The sequence below is a fragment of the Myotis myotis genome, unplaced genomic scaffold (assembly GCF_014108235.1).
Source record: "Myotis myotis isolate mMyoMyo1 unplaced genomic scaffold, mMyoMyo1.p scaffold_m19_p_1, whole genome shotgun sequence".
Taxonomy (NCBI): domain Eukaryota; kingdom Metazoa; phylum Chordata; class Mammalia; order Chiroptera; family Vespertilionidae; genus Myotis; species Myotis myotis.
Genome location: NW_023416313.1, coordinates 183,706,410 through 183,720,777, shown reverse-complemented (window position 1 = coordinate 183,720,777; position 14,368 = coordinate 183,706,410). Strand labels below are relative to the sequence as shown.

At 41.1% G+C, this 14,368-nt stretch overlaps 1 protein-coding gene across 1 annotated transcript; it reads right to left on the bottom strand.

Moving 5' to 3' along the window:
- Positions 1-1,412: 1,412 nt before the first annotated feature.
- On the bottom strand, positions 1,413-13,542 carry SPESP1 (sperm equatorial segment protein 1). Its single transcript, XM_036353037.1, has 4 exons — positions 13,536-13,542; positions 11,241-11,393; positions 10,375-11,141; positions 1,413-1,484 (listed from the first exon to the last, which is right to left on the bottom strand). The coding sequence occupies exons 1-4, from the start codon at positions 13,540-13,542 to the stop codon at positions 1,413-1,415; spliced, it is 999 nt and encodes a 332-aa protein (XP_036208930.1).
- Positions 13,543-14,368: the final 826 nt, after the last annotated feature.

Below are 14,368 nucleotides of genomic sequence, written 5' to 3'. Positions count from 1 at the left end.
TATGATCCCGACACCCAGCTCACTAACCACCCACAGAGTGGCTCTTGGATCCACCATTTGATGCCTGGGACCAACTTGCTTCCTTTCTCTGTTCCGAATTTTTCTTACCTGAAGGGTCGCTTAGACCTATCTATGAAGTCGTGGGGTGTTGTGGAGCGCGAGCGACAGTATGACCAGAACTCCAGACTGATTGAAATTTAGAGAGCCTTTATTGACTGGTCAGTGTCCGCTCCTCCACTCGGGAAGCCCAAGAGAGAAGCGGCCACGACCATCTGCAGAGTCCAATGTTTAAAGGGGACAACCACATCCGTGCTCAGGTTCCCACAGCAAGCAAAGCCAAGTTACAAAAGCTCGTTGTGTAGTTTTAGCCAAGCTCCTCATCATCCTCCTGTTATTCGTTTCTGAGTCACTTAAAGGCCAGGACTGTTCTTAATTGTGATCCGTCTGTTCTTTGTAGGCCTGTTGCCCAGGAGTGTTGATCTGTTCTCTGTGGGCCGTGGCTCAGGTGTGGGAGCTCAGTTCCTAGAGACTTTGCACAGGCTGTCAGGCTGCTGAAGCGGCTAGGCCATTACGCAGGCCTCAAAATCGTCCTGCTCTGTAATAGGGGCTCCTTTGAGACACCGCAAGTCAGTGATGGCGAACCTTTTGAGCTCGGCGTGTCAGCATTTTGAAAAACCCTAACTTAACTCTGGTGCCGTGTCACATATAGAAATTTTTTGATATTTGCAACCATAGTAAAACAAAGACTTATATTTTTGATATTTATATATTTAAATGCTACTTAACAAAGAAAAATCAACCAAAAAAATGAGTTCGCGTGTCACCATCACTGCCATAAGTGCACCTCTAGCAGGTGGCACTGAATCCATGCTAGCTCCTGTACCCCTTTCCTTCTCCTTCCTGGAGGAGTTGGCTCCAATAGTGTGGGGATGAGTTCTGAGGCTGCCCACTCCCCTCCTAGCCTTCTGCATCCTTAGCAAGGGGCCCCACTTCCTCTGCAGCCATCGGAAACAGCTCAGGAGACATGTGTGAGACGCACTCCTTTTCATCAAAAAGGGCAGCGGATGGGAGAGGGCTGCTGTGGGGACCCCGTTGCAAAAAGAAGTCCACTGCCATCCTCCCACTCTACCTCCACTTTCACTCTTCAAGTCTAGAAATTATGGAAATGAGGTCCGAGTACAGTCTTGGAAATTACTTACTCCAGTCACTTCTGAACACTTAAAACTAATTTTAGTTGTGTGGGTAGGATTTTAATTGGCCCCCTCCCCAAAATGTGTGTGCTGATTTTTTTTTCCTGTGAAATATTCAGTGCAACCTTTCCTTCCTAGATGGGGAAACTTGGGCCCACAAGTGGTTCTGTTTCCTGGAAGTAACCCAGGAGGTGGCCGATCTGGGACTAGAGCCCTGGTTCCCTAATTCAGGGCTTTTTGCACCAGCCTCCACTCTGAGGAGGTGACTATAGGATGTGAGCCCCGGCTCTGCATCTGAGAGATAAGGAGGAAAAAGGCAGGGAGGAGTATTTGCAGTATAAGTGGAAGAAATTATTAGACTGAGTCAGGAATGCTGTCTGTTTATCTTAATTTGGTTTCCTACAAATTGGTTCTGAGAATAAGGCTATAAATTCAGACTTTTCATTGGACAAAATAAAAATACTATTCTGGCCCTTTGCTTTATAGAGGTGCCAAGAATCATCAGGCTTTGGGAGTCCCAGAGGAAGAACATATGAGCTTTGTGGACAAAAAAGTGACCTCACAGGGTGATCTAATCATGCATTCCTAAACGGGCAGCTCACAGCGGAAGATCTTCTCCAAAGCAGACTCGCCTTTCCCTGCCTTCCTCTACCTTGCCATGTCTTTCCCATCCCCTTTCCTTTTCTTCCTTTAACTCGATATAGTTTATACCCACAGAAATCACAACATGAATGACAAGGTCTTACTGTAGGGTAGTGGCCCCAGCCCTCCCCCCAGAACATGGGTTCCCCCAGAGAAGCAGGGGACATCTGGTGGTTCAGTGCATCATATTGTCATCTTGCTGGTTCCATCTCGACCAAACGTTCCACCCGGCTGACAAGAGGGCATTGGTCCCTCCAGGCTCTGAGCTCACCGGAACTTGCTTCTTAAATCCTGGCGATGCGGAGGGTTAGGGCCACAGCAGCATGGTACGGTTTGGGAAATCTCTGGCCAGACTCAGGCCCTGGGTTTTAGCACCGAGCATATCATAGCCTCCTCATTTCTTCACCAGGTGAACTCCATAACCGTCAGGGGCCACCACAGATGTTCCCTTCCCAGCACACTCCTCCTCAAGAGACTAATTTAGTTCTCTAGTTCTCACTCCACTTAACTTTTACTCTAGCAAAAGATACCTGAACTGAAAGAGAACTTATGGGCATTGAATGTAGCACAATAATTTATGGAGAAACTAATTTATGACACTTATTGTTTGTGTTGACTCACCAGGGGAAATCAAAGCTTTCTGGAGGGCACCTCCTGGGAGGGTAGCCTAATTTTCTTCTTACAGACAATATGGGTTCTCTAGCCCATACGGAGCAATAAACAGTTCTTCCTGTTTCGGGGTCTGAGAGAGGAGGCTGAGTGGGCCAGGAGGGAGCCTGGTGTGAGAAGGAGGCTGCCCCTAAGATAACCTCTGAATGGGACTTTGTGTCTAGAAAGCAATGGAGGCAGTGAAGCCAGATTATCCCAGTGGGGAGGAGGATGGGCACTGGGTGCTCCAAGGCAGAGGGTAAAGATGCTTTAGATAAAGAACATTTGTCTGTAGAGAGTGGACACCTCGCAGCACAAAGCACTGAATGCAGTGTTTTCCAGAAGGAACACTGCTGACTTACACTAGTGTTACAGACAGTTTTTAAATATTCAGGACTCAGGTTGATGTGGAAATGCTGTTGTCTGGAAGGCTGGGCAAGCCAGGCCTGCCTCTTGTATCACCAAGAGCAATAGCTGCCATGGCAACTAGAGGCTGCCCCACCCCCCTTTTCAGACTCACTCCAAGCATATAACTTCTCATAAGCAAGCCCCATCCACTGTTTCTGTGCATCTAGGCTAACACACCTTTGAAATACCCCCTGTCAGGCCCTTAAGTACATAATCTCAACTACCCTGTAATCCCATTCCTGCAGGGCTTCCTCCCACCCTTACGAAATCTTCCTTACCTTCATAAAGAGGGGCTGCACACTGCTATTCTTGGAAGCATGGAGCTCAGGCTGTTGATCTTGCTTTCAGGTGTATCCTCTTTTTGACTCAAATAAATTTTTATAAAAATTTTTTACAGGTGCCTTAGCCGCTTTGGCTCAGTGGATAGAGCGTCAGCCTCAGACTTAAGGGTCTTGGGTTCGATTCCGGTAAAGGGCACATGCCTGGGTTGCTGGGCCAATTCCCAGTAGGGGGCATGCAGGAGGCAGTCAATCAATGATTCTCTCTCATCACTGATGTTTCTATCTCTCTCCCTCTTCCTGAAATCAATAATAATAATAAATATATATATGTTTAAATCAAATTATTTATTGTTTAAAGTATTACATATGTCTCCTTTTTCCCCAATTGACCTCTCCCTGGCTGCTCCCACCCCCCAGCACATGTCCTCATCCCCCAGCTGTCTGTGTTAAAGGTTTGGACATCAACATAGCAGTGGTCCTTAGACTTGTTAAAAATACAGTTTATTTGTCTCTCCTGTTGGAAATTTAGATTTAGTCCATATGATGTGTGGACATTATTATGACAAGGAGAATGTATCACTAGTATTTAAGAGCAAGTATTTTGGTTTGAGAACCAACTCTGCTCCTTACTAGCCTTATGAACTACCTTAATCTTACCAAAACTCAGTTTCTTGGTCTGTAAAATGGGGTAATAATGTCATCCACTATGCTAATGTACACTAAAAAGTATAATAAAATAGTTGAGAGCATGCACTTCAGAGTCACATTGCCCAAATTCAAATCTGCTCCACTACTTACCAGCTCTATGACCTTGTGCTTAACTTCTGTGCCTCAGTTTCTTCATCTATAAAATGAAAGTGATACTAGTATCTCCCTCAAAGGGCTACATTTAAGTGTCCATACTTACAACGTTTAGAATAGGGTCTGATGAAGAGGAAGGGCTCAATCGATGGTAGCTGCTGCTGTTATTATCATCATCACCATCTTGGCAAAAGAAAAAGACTTTAACTAGGGCAGTGGCAGTAGGACTAGATGAAAAAGAATACAGGCACAACATTTAAAAGATGAGTTCTGAGGGGCAGCAAGAACAAGAAAAGGAGAGTTTGTTGACCTTTATCCAAACATTTGGTGGTGAGGGCAGTGGGTGAACTTGGGGCTAGTCAGGGTGATCCTGAGCAAGGCCCACCCCTCTTTTGACCTGTCTTATCATCTATAAACTGAGGGTCTTAGATCAGCCTACCTGGTGGATCCTCAGTTTTAATACACTGAGAGTCTAAGAGATTTCATACTGATGTTTAAAAAAAAAATTCCCTTATTTGCTGGTGAGTTGGGGCATTCTCCTGTATTCCCAATTTGTCATATTCTAGGCTTTCCCGAGGATATATTGATTTTCAGCACCACACTGGCACAGATCTATGGAACCTGGGCAGGGAAGGGCCTTGTGTGCCTAAAAATGAAACCTAAAGGCTCCTGGTTGACACATTCTCTTCAGATCCTTAGTTGGAGCATCAGAAAACTCATCTCACCCAACACCTAGTCCTCACTTCAAGAATGTCAGCATGGCCTCTGAGAAGTTATGAAAGAAAAATAAATGCAAAAAGTTGGTCCTTTCCCCATCTTCTGCCACCAAGTATTCAGGATTGAGGACTTCCAGTCAAAGGAAAGGGCCTCCCAGGCTGGTTGCCTCTTCAGCTAGCTTCTGCATAGCTGGGGAGAGGGGGGAGGAGCCTCCAACCACTGTTGGAGAGGCAAATCCAGAATCCTGCTTCCAGACTCCTAGTCCTTTCTTCAAAGCAAGAGCACAGAGATGCTCACAGCAGCCAGATTACTTGGCAATAAGCACTGCTTTTGCTCCTGAGTAATTTAGTATTAGCTGTCCAGCTAACATTGAGATGGTGGACTCTCACCTCTGCTACAGCTAAGGATGCAGCTTGGCAACCAGGTCCACCTCATAACTCTTTCCACAGAGAAGGAAAATCTTTCCATAGAGTAGGAAAGGTACCTTGCCTAAAAAACGTTTATATTAAAAACAAAGCAAAACAACCCGGCCAGTGTGACTCAGTGGTTGAGGGTCGACCCATGAACCAGGAGGTCACGGTTCAATTCCTGGTCAGGACACATGCCCAGGTTTTAGGCTTGATTCCCAGTGCAGGAAGCAGCTGATCGATGATCCGCTGATTGTGGCGGATAATGGTGTACTAACTGAAAACTCAACCAAGTGCTATCTCTAAGTACAGCTATTGTGCCAGGTGTTAAAGGTTTACTAAAATAGATATAATACTTAGTATGTGACTAATGTTTTGGAAAATGCAATATTTTCTATCTCCATCAATATAAAAGAGCAAATTACAATAATATTTACATGGAAAGAACAGAAGTGTGTACAGAAGTGCTCATGGCATTGCCCCAGGCTATGTTAACGCTCCTGTTCCCTGTCACAATACAGTCCAGAGAGACTTTGATCATTTTAACATTCCACACTATATCTTGATGGTCTATATTGATAAAATGTCATGTTAATTATATTTGGTAAACAAGAAGTGAGATGGTCTAAGGAAATGTGCCAGAGGGTAGGAGGTTTATTCTATCATGATTCAGGAGTCGGTCAGATCAGGTGAATAGTCTGATCATGCCAATTCATCCTTCCATAAGATCAACTCTTTGTATCTCTCACCCCTTAATACTTAGAAACAAACACAGCACCTAATGGGCTTCTGGATTTTGTAGACAACATGTACTTCTTTGGGGACTATTGCTACAACCCATTTATTGGGTACCTTAGAAGGCTATCAGTTTTGAGTGAGGCTCTGATTAAGAGAGAGCTCTATTGCATCTATTGCAAGTCCAGGTTTTGAGCAGCCCTGACATTTAGATGCTATAACCCAGCCTAGCCAAGGTGCTAGAGATATCCATGGTAGATAAGCACACTATGAAGAGTCTCTGGCAAGTCCCAACAAAAATTCTGTAATCAGACCTCAGCTTCCAGAGCAAAGCCCTATCTGCTGCAGCAGAAAAGAAGGTCCTGTTCCGGAAGGAGGTCCTGTTTGAAAAGGAGATCCTGAAGTGAATTTTTTTTCTGAAGTGAATCTTAATAAAGAATGAGCACCTAACTGTGGAACATAAGCAACTATGAAACTGGAGTTATACATATTGTCAGATCCACCATGTCAAGAAATGGACCAAAGCAGCAGTAATCCTTTGTATCATGGAAATGATATATTCAGGATTGAGCTCAAGTAGACACAGAAGGCACAGATAAGCTACATAAACAAGTGAGCAAAACCTCTAAGACTGCCACATCTTTTGCAGCAACACTTTACCTCAAACTTCATGGGATCCACACAACCTGATAAAGGCAGAAGGAAAACTTGGGTCTGATTTATGGATGGGTCAGGTTGGTATATTGGTATGAGCCAACTACTGCTGCAGCTCACCCCCACTCAAGGGTGTAACCAAAGAACAGGGCTGAGTGATGGTGAGGAATCCTCTCTGTGCCCAGGGCTTTGTAAAGAAAAGCCACCAGATTACTGAGTGGCCAGATTATTATAACCGCCCCATCAATACTTTGTTGGGCCATCTTTTGCCTTCAATACTGCAGCAATTCTTCTTGGCATTGACTCCACGAGATGTTGAAAGGTGATGTGAGGAATCTGACACCATGCCTGATGAATAGCACTGTCCAGTTCTGTGAGATTTGATGGTTGTGGAACCAGCTGCCTGATGGCTCTTTTAACTTTGTCCCACAAATGCTCAATTGGATTGAGATCTGGTGATTGTGGGGCCACCTAAGCAAGGCAACGTCTCCCTCGTGTTCTTGAAACCACTCCTGCACAATACAAGCACCGTGGCATGGCGCATTGTCTTGTTGGAAGAAGCCATCTCCATTGGGATATGCTATCAACATGATAGGATGAACTTGATCAGCAACGATACTTAGGTATATTGTGCTATTCAGATGTTGTTCCACATGAATTAAAGGGCCCAAATCATGCCAGGAAAACATGCCCCAAACCATAACACTGCCCCCACCAGCTTGAAGGGTTGTACTCATGCATGTGGGGTGCATGCTTTCATGCTGTTTCCGCCAAATTCTCACTCTGCCATCTGCATGATGCAACTGGAAACGTGATTCATCGGACCACATGACTTTTTCCCAATGCTCGACTGTCCAATCCTTGTGTTCCTGTGCGAATTGGAGACGTTTTATCTTGGTAACTGCAGACAGCAAAGGTGTTCGAACAGGCCTTTGGCTTCCATATCCCATACAATGCAGTGTCCGGCTAATTTGCCTACAAACGTCAGGTGGTCATAATAATCTGGCCACTCAGTGTATATGGACAGGAGTCCCCAGCCCTGCTCCATAACTGGTCCATCCTAATGCAACCGAGGAATCCAAATCCTCACAACTTGATTGGTCCAAAAGGCACTGTTTTGATTGGTCAGAACAGAGCCCCTCTGATTGGCCAGGGCTGCACAGCTCTGATTGGATGGGGAAAGCCTCAGTCCTATTAGTTCTAATAGGATTCCAAGAACTCCTTTATAAGGGCTGACTAGATGAAAGAAATACAGTGCAGGTAGGCAATTCAGTGCAGGCTTGTCTGTGAAAAGCAGTTTGTGTGAGAGGCCTCTGTGCAGAAATGACTGCACAACTAATATATCTAGGTAATGATGATCCAAGGTTGAAAAAATTACAAAAGGGGCCACAATCAAATGATAAAACATAACACAATCTTGACAAGAAAAAAGGAACAAAGAAAGAAAAAGAAGAAAGACAAACCAAGTCTGACAAAGTTTCTAGATCCAACTACCAATTTATAGAAAATACAAAGGACAGGAAAATATATACTAAATGGCATTATAGGGATACAATCAGCAAAACTCATACTGTATAAAACATAGGTCAAATGACAAATTTCTTTGATAAATAAATTTCAAGGAGAACAGAGGTGGAGGAAAATCTTTAGATTAAAAGAGATTTGAGTCAAATCAACCAGTCTCAGTGTGTGCACTTTATTTGGATCTTGATTCATACAAATTCTAAATTTAAAAAATTAGAAAATTAGAAATGTTAACACTGACTGGATATTTGATGATACTAAAGAATTATTGAATTTTTATGTAATGATATTGTAGAAGTGGTTTTTAATAAAGCTTATAGAGCTTCACAGTTATATTTACAGATGAAAAAGTTATCAAAGATTTATTTCAACATAAAATATGGAAGAGGGGAAGGGGTAGGGGTTTAGGGAAATAAGACTGGTCATTAATAGATAATTGTTGAAACTGTTTAGTTTTGCACGTTTGAAATTTTCCATAGCAAAATTATTTTTAAAAATAAGCAACATCGGCCCAGCCGGTGTGGCTCAGTGGTTGTGTTGACCTATGAACCAGGAGGTCATGGTTTGATTCCATGTCAGGGCACATGCCTGGGTTGTGGGCTCGGTCTCCAATAGGGGGCATGCAAGAAGCAGCTGATCAATGATTCTCTCTCATCATTGATGTTTCTCTCTCTTCCTTTCCCTTCCTCTCTGAAATCAAGTATAGATATATATACATAATGCAACAATAGCAAATAGTAAAGAGTTATAAAACAAAAACTATGTAGTCTTTTTTATAATATAGCTGATTGTGTGGCAATTATTTTTGATCTCTGATACTCCCTCTGTCCCATATCCATTCAACTACCAAAATTCTACCGATTCTACCCTTTTATTGCCATGTCTTTCCATCTAGTCCAAGCTAAATTTGTGTATGGTGTACTTCTATTTTTACCTACCTCCAAAACTGTAGCCAGAACGGTACTTTTTTTAAAAACCCATTTAATCATACCCATCATACCCATCCTTTGCTTAAAATCCATGAATGACTTATTGATCATAGGATAAAGGCTAAAATTTTCAATATGCAGTGCAATGCCTTTCTGACCTCTGCTCTTACCAGCTTTATAATGATATGCACTCCCTTGCCTTTCTATATATTCCAGCTACTTCTTGAATTTGTCATATTCATGTTCAACCCAGAACTTTCACACATGCTGGTTCCTCTACCTGGAATGCCCCCTTCCCCCTACACACTGTCATCCGTTAGGTCTCATCTAAATGCTACCTTCTCAAGGTAGCTTTTCCATTATTCTTGGTCTAGATGCAGTCAGATTTCTCACACCTTCATAACAACTTGTCAGAACTGAAATTTAAATATTGTTAAAGTTATTTTTTAGTGTCTGTCTTTCTGCTATCCTGCTATGATATAATCTCAAAGAGAGAAGAAACTAGATCTTATTATGATATCCCAAAAGCCTGCTATTTTTTCCGTTACATAGTAAAAGGTCATTATATCTTTATTAAACTAATAATGACTGGATTGATGAATAAGTAAATAAATTTAAATACTGATCTAATTATAAAACAGAATTACCTTCACCATAATTACAATATTACACAGTTAACTTTAATGATGTTAGTCATACTCCCAAATAAAAGATTTGCAAAGCTTCAAAGTACACGTATATAAACAAACAAAGGAGGAAATAAGTGAGAACAACTCTACTACCAATTCTGTTTACAGTCCCTCACTGATAATCCAAAAGTACTTACCAAGAAAGAAAAAGAGGTATCTTAATGTATCATCCACTTTTCAAAGGAGGCACACATATATTCAAATACAAGTAGTTTTGATACAAGCTCTACTTTTCTATGCTATTCAGACAGAAAACACAGATTCTCTCAAGAGTAATAGAGACTATATACCCTAAACATTTACATTATATGCACTCATTTAAAACAAGCTACATATATAGATTGCACAGCCCTTAACTCTTATTTAATGGGTGAATTTAATTTATTCAAGTAAATCAAAGCTTAAATATTTTAAAGATTAGATCTTCATAATTTTAAAAATAAATTAATGAAAGAAAACTACAAACTCCTGAACCAAACTTTTATTTTAAATTTTTAGGCATATTAGTGCATACGAAAAATGTTCATAACATATGACATGTAAAGATGTTAGCACATTGAACTACAATAGAAATTATTTTATACAACTTTTGAATCACTAGTATGCTTATTTCTCCTGTTAATGAATGCCAGTTAATGAATGACAGTTTTCTTAGATCACCTTTGTTATGGAACATCAAGTAGGCTTAAAATTTTTATATTATTGTTTAATAACTTCCTAATAAGGTTTTGAGTTTGTAGTTGATTTACACATAATCTGTTTTTCAATATATGGATTACTGTAGTAGCTTTCTGTCTCATCTCTAATGGAACATATTTAATATCTAAATATTGAGATAACTTAGATCTAGAATTATACAGCATGTTAATAATAGTTTCAATATCATCACTGGGAAAACTGCTGCGTCCTACTGGTAATAACTGGGATTTATACATTTTTTGTAATCTGTGTTCTGCTGCTTCTGCTAAAGCAAGGCTTCGTTTTAGGTTCTCTCTAGAGGCTCGAATGTCCTCTCTATATTCTGGCTTGAGGCTCTCAACAAGAGGTACATGTTGTACTTCTGAACGAATATCTGATATTTTATCCAAAATTTCTTCATTACTCAAAATTAGTGGTTGACTTTCATAAATTGGTATTTCATATTCCCCTGAGAGCTGAGGAACATCTTCTAGTTCTGTGGTGGTATCCCAGTCAGTGCTCCTACTTGAAGGACTTGGAGGTAATTCAGTAACATTTGGCCATAACATTGGTGCTCTAAATTGTGGCTCTGGCTCTGGCTCTGGCTCTGGCTCTGGCTCTGGCTCTTCTCTTTCAATATAAGGTACTTTTGAACTTAAAATAACAGAAATGTTATTTGGTTTAATTGACCAGAATGGTGTACTTTTAGTACGTTTGTTCCTCCTTATTTCAGGTTGGAAGTCTCTAGTAGGGAAAGGTGTAGCTTTATCACTGATAGGGTCGCTTAAAATATCATTCTCAGTTGAAGCTTTGTCATGTGAAATTAGCTCCTTAAATTGTGATACCTTTGGTCTCATAGAATAAACGTTATTTGAAGACTTCGGTTTCATAGAATAAACGTTATTTGAAGACTTCGGTTTCACAGAATAAACGTTATTTGAAGACTTCGGTTTCATAGAATAAACGTTATTTGGAGACTTTGATATTTTCTCTTGGCCTGGCTCCCTAGTGGGAACACTTAATACTAGATTCTGTAAAACTTGTACATAATGATTCAAGTTTTTTTCTTCATCAGGTGTCACAGTTATTCCTTAAGGGGGAAAAAATCAAATAATAAGTAACATTTATTATCATATATGATATAGTGACAAAATCTACTGGCCCATATTTACTTCATATGCTATCACTTGAAAGTTAAAGAACCAAGGAATAAAGCGTATCTGACAGTCAACTCTCACTTAAAATTATTCTTGCAGATTCTTATTTAAAACAAATGAGCAAGATCAGTGCATACTAACACAATTCTTTTTGCTATTACTCTCACATATAACTTATGATTCAGTAGGTAACTTATTAAAACAAAATTCATGATTATGTCCTCCAACACAGTGGTGTGCTGAATTAGATTCATACTGACTCACCAGAGCCAACTGTTACATTTTAGAAACTTTGTGAGCCAGATATTGCATATAGACATCGTTCATAATTAAATTATCTGAATTTTCATTTAAATAAATTGTATTGAAAAGAAAAGTAATAAATCTTCAAACTCATCACTTCCTTATTATCTATGTTCCTGAAGTTATTTACATCTAGCTTATCTGTATGGTAGAAACGCTATATAATGGTGTGCTACTATAGATCTCTTTCTACCTTTCTGTTCAGTGATGTCAAGTAGGTAGCTTGAAATCAGCCATGATGGGGCAAATGCTGTAAATCAGGACTTACCCTTCTTTCCAAAAAGCCAGTTAAACATTTACCAGTACACCACTGCCTTCAAACCAAAAATGATCTAACTATAGCCTGTGGGTCATCCCACCCAACTGTTTTTTTGTGTTTTTTTTTTGTAAATAAAGTTTTATTGGAACCAGCCAGTCTTACCCATTTGTTTCTTTATTATCTACCAGAGGCCTGGTGCACAAATTCGTGCACGGGTGGGGTCCGGCCGGCCTGCCCAGATTGGGGTGGGGGAGGCTGGTCAGGGGTGGGGCCAGCCAGGGGTAGGGGCCGTGGGCGGTTCGCTGGCTGGCCCCGCCCCCTAGTCGAACTCCGGTGGAACTCCTAGTTGAGGGGACAATTTGCATATTAGGCTTTTTATTATATAGGGTAGTTGCTTTTGGCTCCAACAGCAGAGTTGAGTAGTTGCAACAGAAACCACATGGCCTGAGAAGCTGAAAATACTACTTGGCCCTTTACAGAAAAGTTTGCAGATTTCTGTCTAAACCATCAATATTTCATACTTAAAACAAAAATGACAGTTCTATTTATACTGGTATTTTGCAGCATCTGAGTGGTAAAGCCTCTCATTTCCAATATGGAAAACAAAAACTACTACTGAATAAGATATTCTCAAATTCTGCCCAACTTCCCTACTCCTAGTCAGGAGTTTTAAATTTTAAGTGTTGGGACTTTATATTGCATGTAGTTTTGAATAGATTTTGCCACTATCATGATGAAGTTTAATCAAAATTGAAAGCATATTTCTAAATTTTAAAAGTCTTAATGAAAACAGTTTAGTGAGGCAATATGATAGTGGGAAGATACTAGACTGGAGATCTAGATTCTAAAAGTGGATTCTACATTTTATGTCATGCTGAGAAAAGCCTTGCATACTCCAAGATCCATATAATGATGGTGGGTAAAAAAGGGGAAGATACAGAACATAAGGTAGATTTTGGTATTCTCTTTAATCACTAACATAGTATCATACATTTTGTCTGTGAATTATGGATTTTTTTAAAAATGAACAGAAGGGTAACATACCAAACTCATGTGGGTACTTGTTTCTGAGGAGAGGAAATGAGACTGAAGTTGGTCATTAAAGAGGACTTTAGACTTATCTATAACGAGAGGCCTGGTGGGGTCCCTCAGCCTGGCCTGTGCCCTCTCGCAGTCCGGGAGCCCTCAGGGGATGTCCAACTGACGGCTTAGGCCTGCTCCCTGCTGGACATCCTTAGTGCTGCTGCAGAGGCGGGAGAGGCTCCCACCACCGCTGCTGTGCTTGCCAGCCATCAGTCCGACTTGTGACTGAGCAGTGCTCCCCTGTGGGAGCACACTGACCACCAGGGTGCAGTTCAGGACCCGGCCTCCCATCGCCCCACCTCTGGTGGCCTCCCTCTGTGGGTGGCAACAAGCAGGCCGATCAGGAGACGGCGCCAGCAGGCAAGCGACTGGCCGCACTCCCCAATTGCTCCTCCGCCACCACCAGTCACCACCAACGCCCCCCGCCAACCGATCATCGTTCTGCCATTTGGTCAATTTGCATATTAAGTTTTTATTATATAGGATGTTTTACTCTCAAAAAAAAAAAAAACCACACACACACTGGCACACACACTTAATAAACCACTAAAGTTACATTTTAAAAAATGAAATAACTTATTTATATATTCTCATATGTATAAAAAGCATTGTCCTAAATCTAGAGTTTCCTGAAGAAAAAGTAAGTATGTAGCCTTGAGTGCAGTAAAAAAGAAAAAAAGCAAGTCTTGGATTCTGGCCTGGCTCTACCACTTTCTAACATCATGACCTACAGCAATTACTTACTTTCTCCACACTATAAAATTAAAATGCTAGATTTGCCCTTTTCTCTCACAGAACCAAATAAATTAAATATTTAAAAATACTTCAAAAGCTACAGAGCACTATTTAAGATAATAATATTCTCTATAAAGGTAACTGCTTACACTTCTAATTTTAAAATATAAACTCAAGTCCCTAAAAAGAACATTAAAAACATGTTTTGTTTCCTATTTGGTAAAACACAGGAAGCTGTTCCCCTAAAGACAGGAACAAGGTCAGGATACTAATATCTCCATTACTATATAACAGGGTGTGGAGGTATTAGTCAATGTAATAAGACAGAGGAAAGGAATGGAAGCATGAGAATTCAGAAGAAAAAGGCAAAACTATCTTTATATGTAGAAATTCATGCAAGAGTACGCCTTCCTTACCCTGGCTGCCGGCACCGGTTTCCCTCCAGCGCCCGGGACCCGGGCTTCTCTCGCAAAGGGAGGCCCCGCCCACCCACCAGCCGGAGGCCTGGGCCTCCCTCTGCAGGGTGAT